At 37.0% G+C, this 10,541-nt stretch overlaps 1 protein-coding gene across 1 annotated transcript; it reads left to right on the top strand.

Moving 5' to 3' along the window:
• The first annotated feature begins 3,103 nt into the window (after positions 1–3,103).
• LOC142542015 (uncharacterized) lies at positions 3,104–5,109 on the top strand. Its single transcript, XM_075648463.1, has 2 exons — positions 3,104–3,926; positions 4,364–5,109. Exons 1-2 carry the CDS (start codon positions 3,104–3,106, stop codon positions 5,107–5,109), a joined length of 1,569 nt encoding a protein of 522 aa, XP_075504578.1.
• The last annotated feature ends 5,432 nt before the right edge of the window (positions 5,110–10,541 follow it).

The raw sequence follows: 10,541 nt of genomic DNA, 5'->3' as shown, positions 1-10,541 counted from the left end.
TTGATGAATTGAGTATAAGTTTACACGTTTTGCTTTGCAAATAAGGAGAGAATGAAATCCAAATATTGATTCATCTCCTGCTCGTGTTCTCTAACTTGGTATCAGAGCATAGGAAATGGCTGACGCCTCTCCTAATCCTGGTTTCACCACCTCGGCTGATAATTCCTCTACAACTAATCCTAACTTCCTACTCATTAATCCTGCTAACCAAATAATCGTTGTTAAACTCACCGATGAGAATTACCTCTTGTGGAATCTCCAGATTTTGGCAGGCAACAAGGGTTTTCGGACTCGAGAGTTACATCTCAGATCCTCCATCAATACCTCCTCGCACCACCTCTAGTGAGGCTGTTAATCCTGATTTCATTGTTTGGTGCCGACAAAACCAACTTCTTTTCTCATTTCTTTTGGCGTCCATGACTGAGGGCGTCCAAGCTCAAATGATCGGCTGTGCATCTTCAATCCAGTTATGGAGCAGAGTTTCGACCATCTTTGCCACTCGGTCTAAAGCCCGGGTCATGCAATATAAGCTTCAGACGCTTAAGAAAAGGGGTCTAAGCATGAAGGATTAAATTGTTAAAATGAAGAGCTACATGGATATACTTGCTGCCTGTTCATCCTATTTCGGATGAAGACTAGATTCTATATATTCTCGGTGGTGAGGGGATGGAATATGATTCTGTGGTTGTTTATGTAACCTCCAAATCTGATACTTTAAGTTTCTCGGAAGTTGGTGCTCTCCTCATGGCTCATGAAGGAAGGATCGAGGCTCACACTTTTAATGGTGTCACTCCACCTGTAGTTGACACTTTAACTGTTCCTCCGGAGCGTAAACCAGACTATCACTCCCATCAACTTCCTTTCTTGTCTTCCAACTCTAAAACTTCTATGCCTCTTGAATTAATTTATTGTGATGTATGGACTCATGTATGGGGTCCTGCTCACACCATGTCCAGAAATGGTTTTTGATATTATCTAAGTTTTGTCGATGCTTGTACTCGTTACACTTGGATATATTTCCTCAAACTTGAATATGAAGTAACTCGAACATTTATGCAATTCAAGAAACATGTTGAGCTTCAATTTGATAGACAAATAAAAACATCCAAACTGACTCTGGTGGGGAATTTCGGTCATTAACATCATTTCTTCATAATCATGGCATCAATCATAGATTTCCTGTGTCCTCATACGTCTCAACAAAATGGAATCGTTGAATGTAAACACTGTCATATAGTGGAAGCCGTTATTTCATTATTAGCACATGCTTCAATGCCATTAGAATACTGGGAATATGCTTTTTCAACTGCCGTTTATCTTATCAATCGGCTTCCAACCTCTGGTCTTACTGGAGCAGTCCCTCTCCAAAGGCTATATAACAAAGTGCCCAACTATTCTCTTCTTCGGGTTTTTGGGTGCCTTTGTTTTCCTTGTCTTCGACCTTACAATATCCATAAGCTTGATTTTCGTTCCACTTCTTGTACTTTTCTTGGGTATATTGATGTTCATAAAGGTTATAAGTGTATGAATAGTGATGGTAGAATTTATATTTCGAGAAATGTCAAGTTTGATGAATTCACTTTTCCTTTCACTAGTCTTAATAAAACAGAATGCTATGCGTCTTCTGCTAATTCTATTGCCTCATCTGACCTTTATCTTCCACAAGTTTTTTCTCAACCATCGATTAATATTCCTACTGCACCTTCTCATCCTCCAAGTTCATCATCTTCTATTTCTGTTCCTACTACTACCTCTGATACTTCTTCATCTTCGATACAAGCCTCTACCTCACCCCCTGTGAATCATCATCCTATGATTACTCGTGCCAAAGCCGGGGTTTTTAAGCCTAAGGCTCTTTTGGTTACTAAATCGATGGTGTCTGAACCTCTTACTTACCAAGAAGCTCAATTACATCCCGAATGGTGTGCAGCTATGACCTCTGATATGATGCCTTGTTACAAAATCACACATGGTCCATAGTTGAAGCTCCTTTGAATATGCCTCTCATTGGTAGAAAATGGGTTTTTAAAATAAAAACTAACACCGATGGATCAATAGCTCGTCACAAAGCTCGTCTTGTTGCAAAAGGGTACTCACAAACGCCGGGACTCGAGTTTACTGAAACATTTAATCCCGTCTTAAACCCACTACCATTCGAATTATTCTAACAGTAGCCATATCACATGGATGTCATGTTAAGCAAGTTGATGTCAACAATGCTTTTCTGAATGGTACTCTTACTGAAGTTGTTTACATGAAGCAACCGCCGGGGTTTGAAATTATTGATCCAAACAAACAACTTGTTTGCAAGTTACACAAAGCTCTCTATGGCCTCAAACAAACACCAAGAGTCTGTTTGATCGACTTCGACAATCACTGCAATCTATGGGTTTTCTTGCTTCCAAATCAGATGCATCTTCACTTATTAAGTTTACTTCCACTTCAGCACTATATGTTCTTGTGTATGTCGATGACATTTTAATTACAGGATGTAACACCCCTTTGATTGACGATCTTGTTCAGAAACTGCACAGCCAGTTTTTGCTTAAGGATCTTGGAGAATTATCTTATTTCTTAGGGTTGAAGATTAAGATCAGATTAGATTAGGATCTTTTATTAGTTGGTAGAATCATATCGGTTGATTTGTTTGATGGTTATATCTTTTATCTCATCCTTGTATTTTAAATATTTGGGTAGATTAGTTTGTTAGCCTTAGGGTTTCAGTAGCCTATTTATTCAGCTTTGTACTTCATTTTATTATTCAGTGGAAATAAGAGATTCCCTCTCCCAAATCTCACGTATTAAAACTTACATGGTATCAGAGCCCAGGTTCCACCGTTATGTGTTAGACTGCCTATAATTAGGCCACCCGTTCTGCCCATAATTGGGTCATTTGCAAACTCCACGCTCCAGATGTTCATTCCTGGGCGTGAGAGGGGTGTGTTAATTGTCCCACATCGGTTGGATAAATAACTTGGGAGTTGCATATATGGGCTTGGACAATCCTCCCCCCTTGAGCTAGCTTTTGGGGTTGAGTTAGGTCCAAGTTCCAATCTTACATGGACTTCATCAAGGGCAGCCTTCAAGCAACACAAAAGGAAAAATGATTCCAGGACGTCCTTGGTGTGAATATTGCAAGAAACCAACTCACAATATCGAGAGTTGCTGGAAGATACATGGGAAACGACCTGATTGGAAGCCAGCCAGAGATCGCCGCGCTCACAGCGTGGTTTCTGAACCGACTCCTCCCATAGCAGCGCCTTTCACCAAAGAACAGTTGGAGGCGCTACAGAAATTATTCTCCCAGCATGTGATAACATCCTCAGTCATCGGAACGGGTAGTATAGCAATCCCAGGTGATATTCCCCTCACCCTTATTTCCCAGACTAATTTATCTAGCTACTGGATAGTAGATTCTGGTGCTTCAGACCATATGTGCAGCCAATTACAGATGTTCACCTCATACAGCCCCTCACGAGTCTCTAAATCAGTTCGAGTGGTAGATGGTTCTTATACAAAAGTTCTGGGTTCGGGTTCAATTTGGTTATCCCCAGAATTATGCTTACATAATGTCTTGTTCGTTCCTGCACTTCATTGTAATTTGCTGTCTGTCAGTGCTTTCAACAAGAACTTACATTGCTCGACCATTTTTTCGACTGACTCATGTGTTTTTCAGGACCTGGAATCGGGGAGGACGATTGGCAGTGCTAAGTGTTGTGCTGGTCTCTACCTATTCACGATGAAGCCGCCCGTAGAGTCATCTTCCAATGCCCCTGACCACCATACTTCCGCAGTCCAATCCATTAGGAATAACGAATTTTTGTTATGGCACTATCGTCTAGGTCATCCAAATTTTTTGTATCTCAAGAAACTATTTCCATCATTAGTAAACAACAAAACTTCTCATTTGCCTTATTGTGATGTTTGTCAGTTTTCAAAACACACTCGCACATCGTTCACACCACATACATACACACCATCAAAACCATTTTCCCTAATACATAGCGATATTTGGGGTCCTTCTCGTATAAAAAACATTACGGGTACTCGGTGGTTTCTATTGTTTGTTGACGATCATTTTTTTTTTTTTTGGGTGTGTCTCATTTGTGCATATACATTCCCAACATAGAAGCAAGCTTGACCCACTGCTCATTAAAATGCATCTTCTTAGGATACTCTTCCAATCAAAATGGGTACAAATGTTATTCTCCGACCACAAGAAAATTCTACAACACCATGGATGTAACCTTCCATGAGTCTGATCCGTTTTTTCCATCTTCCTCAGCTCAGGGGGAGCAAGGAATTCACGGCCATGACCTTTATGACCTTTAGTATCTGGATCCCATACATACTGATGGTGTAGACGTTATCCCACCAAATCATTCCCAACCACCAAATCATTCCCAAATCCTTCCATTTGATCATGTGTACACTCGTAGGAATTCTCCTCAAGACCAACCACACAATCAGCAAACCAAGAGCACTCCCTCGATCCCAGATCCTCTGGAAAACAATCAAGGTACGTCAATTATCAACTCCCATGATATCGATGATAGACCTATTGCATTAAGAAAAGGAATCAGATCATGCACTCAATATCCTATCAGCAATTTTGTCTCTCTTGATCTATTGTCTCCTGCATATCGAGCTTTTATTGTGAATTTAGACCAAGTACAGGTCCCATCAAACATCACTGAAGCCCTGGAACATCCACAATGGAGGGCAGCAGTTTTTGACGAAATACATGCTCTTGAGAAAAATAACACTTGGCAGATCACGGATCTCCCTCCTGGAAAACGGACTGTTGGTTGCAAGTGGATTTTCACAATCAAACATAAGGCTGATGGGAGTGTTGAACGATACAAAGCTAGACTAGTAGCCAAAGGGTTTACTCAGACACATGGGATTGATTATCAGGAGACATTTGCTCCTGTCGCCATGTTAAATACGGTTCGTGTTCTTCTATCTATTGCTGCAAATCTAGACTGGCCCCTATATCAACTTGATGTCAAAAATGCCTTCTTAAATGGGGATTTGGAAGAGGAGATATATATGTGTATCCCACCTGGATTCGAAGATAAGACAACGGCTAATCAAGTCTATCAGTAAAGAAATCTCTTTATGGTTTAAAGCAGTCTCCGAGAACTTGGTTCCACAAATTCACGAAAATATTGAAAGAAAGTGGATACATACAGTGCCAATCAGACCACACTATGTTTGTCAAGCATTCCAACCCAGAAAGGATCTCTGTTATCATCGTATATGTTGACGATATTATAATTACTGGGAACCATGAAGAAGACATCACTCAAGTCAAGCAACTACTCTCAAAAGAATTCGAGATGAAGGATCTAGGGCAGTTGAAATACTTCTTGGGGATGGAAGTGGCCAGATCAAAACATGGGATTTTTATTTCTCAAAGAAAGTATGTCCTTGATCTACTGAAAGAAATTGGGATGTTGGGATGCAAGCCTGTTGATACTCCTATGGATCCAAATATAAAACTTGGAAAGAATGAGGAAAGTCCAATGATCGACAAAGGACGATACCAAAGATTAGTAGGTAAACTGATATAGCTATCACACACGAGGCCTGACATTGGATTTGTTGTAAGTGTTGTTAGCCAATTCATGAACAATCCGACTGAAGAACACATGGATGCTGTTTTTCGTATATTAAAGTACCTCAAAGGATCACCTGGAAAGGGACTATGTTTTCAGAAGACAGCTCTAAGAGATATACAGATATACAGTGACGCTTCCACTGACAGACGATCCACATCTGGGTATTGCTCATTCATATGGGGAAACCTTGTAACATGGCGGAGCAAGAAACAATCTGTGGTAGCAAGGAGCAGTGCAGAAGCCGAATTTCGGTCCTTGGCCAATGGTACGTGTGAAGGAATATGGCTACAACGGTTATTAGCAGAACTGAAAGTAGGAAGACATCAAGTGATCGAACTAAAGTGTGACAATCAAGCAGCAATAAGTATTGCCAAGAATCCAGTCCACCATGATCGAACTAAACATGTTGAAATCGATCGTCATTTCATAAGTGAAAAGCTCGAGAAAGGGACATTGAAAATCTGTTACGTCCCCAGCCACACACAAGTTGCAGACATCCTAACTAAGGCCTTGTACCGACCAATCTTTGAAAACTTGGTATCCAAGTTGGGTATGATCAACATTTATCACCCAACTTGAGGGGGAGTGTTGAAGATTAAGATCAGATTAGATTAGGATCTTTTATTAGTTGGTAGAATCATATCGGTTGATTTGTTTGATGGTTATATCTTTTATCTCATCCTTGTATTTTAAATATTTGGGTAGATTAGTTTGTTAGCCTTAGGGTTTCAGTAGCCTATTTATTCAGCTTTGTACTTCATTTTATTATTCAGTGGAAATAAGATATTCCCTCTCCCAAATCTCACGTATTAAAACTTACACTTAGACATTGAATTTATCAAGTCTTCTGCTAATTCTTTCTTTCTGGTGCAATCCAAATATGCTAGAGACCTATTACATTGAACTAACATGTTAGAAGCAAAGCCATTTCCTACCCCTATAGCTATTGGAGCAAAATTATCTTCTCAAGATGGTGAATCCTTTAAAAATGCTACTCGTTATCGGAGTACAATGGGTGCTCTCCAATATTTGACGATTACTCGTCCTGATATTGCATATAGTATCAAGGTGTGCCAATTTATGCAGAATCCTTTACTTTCTCATTGGAAGGAAGTTAAACGCATTCTTCGATATCTCAACGGCACACTTGACTACGGTATTAACACTTGTTGCACATTCATCAGATCTTCTTCTCATGGCTATTGTGATGCTGATTGGGGAAGCAATCCCGATGATCGTCGTTCTATGTCCGACTTTTGTCGGTTTCTTGGTTCCTCGCCCATTTCCTGGAGTTCTAAGAAGCAATTTGTAGGTTTCCCGATCAAGTACGTAAGTCGAGTATAGAAGTCTTGCTAATGCTACTTCAGAATTACTTTGGATTAAATCTCTACTCTCTGAACTCCATGTTTCTTCACAACACACTCCCGTGCTATGGTGTGATAACATGAGCACCATTGCACTTACTGCCAACCCTGTTGTACATGCTCGAACAAAGCATTTGGAGTTAGATATTCACTTTGTCCGAGAAAAAGTGTTAAACAAGGTTGTTTCAGTTCGTCATGTTCCTTCAATTGATCAGACGGCGGATGTGTTTACCAAGCCTCAATCTGCTCTTACCATTCATCATTTGCGATCCAAGCTCAGAGTGGAAAATCATCCCCTGCTGAGCTTGCGGGAGAGAGTTAAAGAGAAAGAAGAAACATCCCAAAGAGTTAGAAGAAAAGAGGAACAAGCCCAATGATATGCCCACATATAAATAAAACAATCCAGTCACAAATCCCATGAAGAAATTATCATATCTACGTCTTTGTTTTTAGCTAAACAGAAGAATATTTCTTGTTTTGATAGTTACAACAAGATAAGCTAGGTGTCAATATATTATTCGATGAATTGAGTATAAGTTTACACGCTTTGTTTTGCAAATAAAGAGAGAATGAAATCCAAATATTGATTCATCTCTTCCTCGTGTTCTCTAACTCGCCACCATGATTACATTTTAGATCCCCATGAAAAAAAAACAAAGAGGAAAGCAATGCAGAGAGATTTGAAGAGGAAAACAACGTTTTCAACTTATAAATATGGACTTAATTTTTAATTGAAGAAGTTATTTTGAAATTGCGTTGAAATTAAATATTTTTTACGTTAGCTAAGCAAAATTAAATAGGATGAAAAAATTACAGTAAAATCTTCATAAATAATACTCGATAAACTAATAACATATTTATTTTCTCTCTACTTGGGTCAATGTATTAAATTAATAATTTCGATATTTTGTAAGATAAATTTTTGGAAGATCTTTGTATAAAATTACAAACATAACTACTACAATTAAGTAAAATATGATTCTATTATTGTTTGTTATTTCATGTAACCTGTAGCAAAAATGATTGCAAACGAGGGATAGCTAATTCCATTGTCGTTTTTGTTTATACAATTAATTTTTATTTGATTAGTCAATATAATAAATATATTAAATTTTATAAAAATGAATATTACTTACTCATATATATATATATATATGACAAAAACTTGTGTGAGACGATCTTACGGGTCGTATTTTGTGAGACAGATCTCTTATTTGGGTCATCCATGAAAAAATATTACTTTTTATGCTAAGAGTATTACTTTTTATTGGGAATATCGGTAAGGTTGACCTGTCTCGCAGATAAAGATTCGTGAGACCGTCTCACAAGAGACCTACTCTATATATATAATATGATACATAATAAGTGATTAAATTCTTGTATATTTAAATTTAATTACAGAAAACAAAATATATTTGAAATACAAAATTGTACAAATCACGTGATCCAACACATATTACTACTAGAGTTGTTTAAACGCATCAATGGTACGGCCAATTGACCGAGTTGGGATAATGTCAACTTAATCTGTCTATTCTGAGGTTACCGATCAACGCGTCAATTTTTAGTTATATTTGGCTGGTTGATCCACGACCTGTTATAATCCACCAATTGATGGATGATCAAACTTGATTAATTTTGACAACTCTAATTATTACACCATAGTTCATATGAATATTATATATCATTTATTCATTGAGCCAAAAACTCAAAGCATACTGATTATTAATTAATTTATGAATATAGTTCCACAGTAAATCCAGACCCCTTGATAATAAATTAATAATCAGGGTGTGCATGGAGGTAAGCTTCAATAGCATGAAACATTGCCTTTGCTTTCTCTTTCCCTTCCTTATTAATCTTCTCTTCCGTAATTCCATGATCAGTTTCATCCTTAACAATATGGTAATGGCTTGTGGCTTTGCAGACGGAACCGACGCTGTCGATCGGAAGCTTCCATTTTGAGGCCGTAGGCAAGGATTCGCTTCAAAGCGACGCCTTCGATCACGGTGTATTTGTATACCTTGTTTTTCTTGTCCATGTCGTCGATCCTGTGCTTCACGCTCTTGAATTGGCTGCCTGCACATTTTTACATGAAATATTGAACTATTAATTTATCGGGTTATTTTTCTTAACTTATTATGAAAACAGAATATTATGAGAAAATTATTTTAGGACATGTTGTTTTAGAGAAAATTACAATCGTATTGTACTTTGTCAATGTTTTGGTTTTTGGTATCAGAAATAGTCAAAGTATGGTTTTAGTACAGAGCTTTTTTTTGCCATTTATAGTCATTCGTAAAAGTATTAACATGACATCGAACATTAATTAGACTTCGTAAAAGAGTAAACGAATGGTCTCGGTTTTCATACCAGGAGTGTGATTTATGGGTCTGCACGTTGTAATATGGATGCTCTAAATTTTTTTTAAGTCAATTAATTATAAATATAATGTTAACCCAGGTTGAAAATTTTAAATCTGGGCATCAACCAAATATATATAAAAAAATAAATCAAAATAATAATAAGAAAGATTCTTTCGATAAGGCCAAATTTCCTCCTTCGAGCATTATTTCTCGGGTTATGCGTGAAATATAAATTATTTTAACTTAGTTCGACTCGATTACATTCTTAGTTTAATTTATTTTGCATCATAGAGTACGAAGAAAGATACATAAAAAGTGATGAATTTAGAAAGCTTCGGTTATAGGATGATGCGAGGTAGACTTAAATGTGTGATTCACGGCTCGGACTTGTACATCGGCTCAAACACAAGTTTGACTTGATTTTTATTTTTAATTTTTTTTATCATTATATGGATTGAGAATTATATATATATATATATATAAACCATTTATGTTTTAACTAAATGAAGTTAACTTACATTACCACTCAAAATCAAATAAACCCAATTTAACACTTGAAGTTTTTGTTGTGTAGTACACAATATATGAGAACGAAAAAGAATATGCTATAGCATAAACCCACATGATCAAGACAAATTCAACGCACATAATGTGATTCAAAACTATCTCAAATGTCAATTTTGTGATATATATTTCATATCTAATCTGATTCAGGAAAAAAATATTATTTTTTGTGGTATTATTTTTCACTTTATATATAGATCGAATCAGTCCGTCTCATAGATATAGATATGTGAAATCATCTCACATGAGATATATTTTGTGCAAAGACAAAAACTTATGTGAGACAGTCTCACGGGTCGTATTTTGTGAAACAGATATTTTATTTGGGTCATCTATGAAAAATATTACTTTTTATGCTAAGAATATTATTTTTATTGTGAGTAACGGTGGGATTGACCCAGTCTCACAGATATAGATTCGTAAGACCGTCTCACACGAGATCTATTCTTATGCAAATTGTGAAGTTTAGTTTTTTGGGTGAAAAATTAGAGTTCATATTAATATAAATAAATAGGTTCTAGGAAAATAGGAAAATTCAACAATCCATGAATCGATTATTAAAGAATTACAGTTTCAGATACATAACACAAAAAAAAATAAAAATTCAATGGTTCTGCATTTAG

This window comes from Primulina tabacum, chromosome 4 (assembly GCF_025594145.1).
Source record: "Primulina tabacum isolate GXHZ01 chromosome 4, ASM2559414v2, whole genome shotgun sequence".
Taxonomy (NCBI): Eukaryota; Viridiplantae; Streptophyta; class Magnoliopsida; order Lamiales; family Gesneriaceae; genus Primulina; species Primulina tabacum.
The sequence above is the reverse complement of the archived record's forward strand: the minus strand, read 5'-3'. Positions and strand labels throughout refer to the sequence as shown.

Excerpts from the sequence above, each read along its gene's own strand:
- LOC142542015 (XM_075648463.1), top strand. The coding sequence starts at position 3,104 with ATGATTCCAGGACGTCCTTGGTGTGAATATTGCAAGAAACCAACTCAC. Across the intron at positions 3,927-4,363 it reads TTTGCCTTATTGTGATGTTT|ACGTTATCCCACCAAATCAT; the intron begins GTCAGTTTTCAA and ends CTGATGGTGTAG.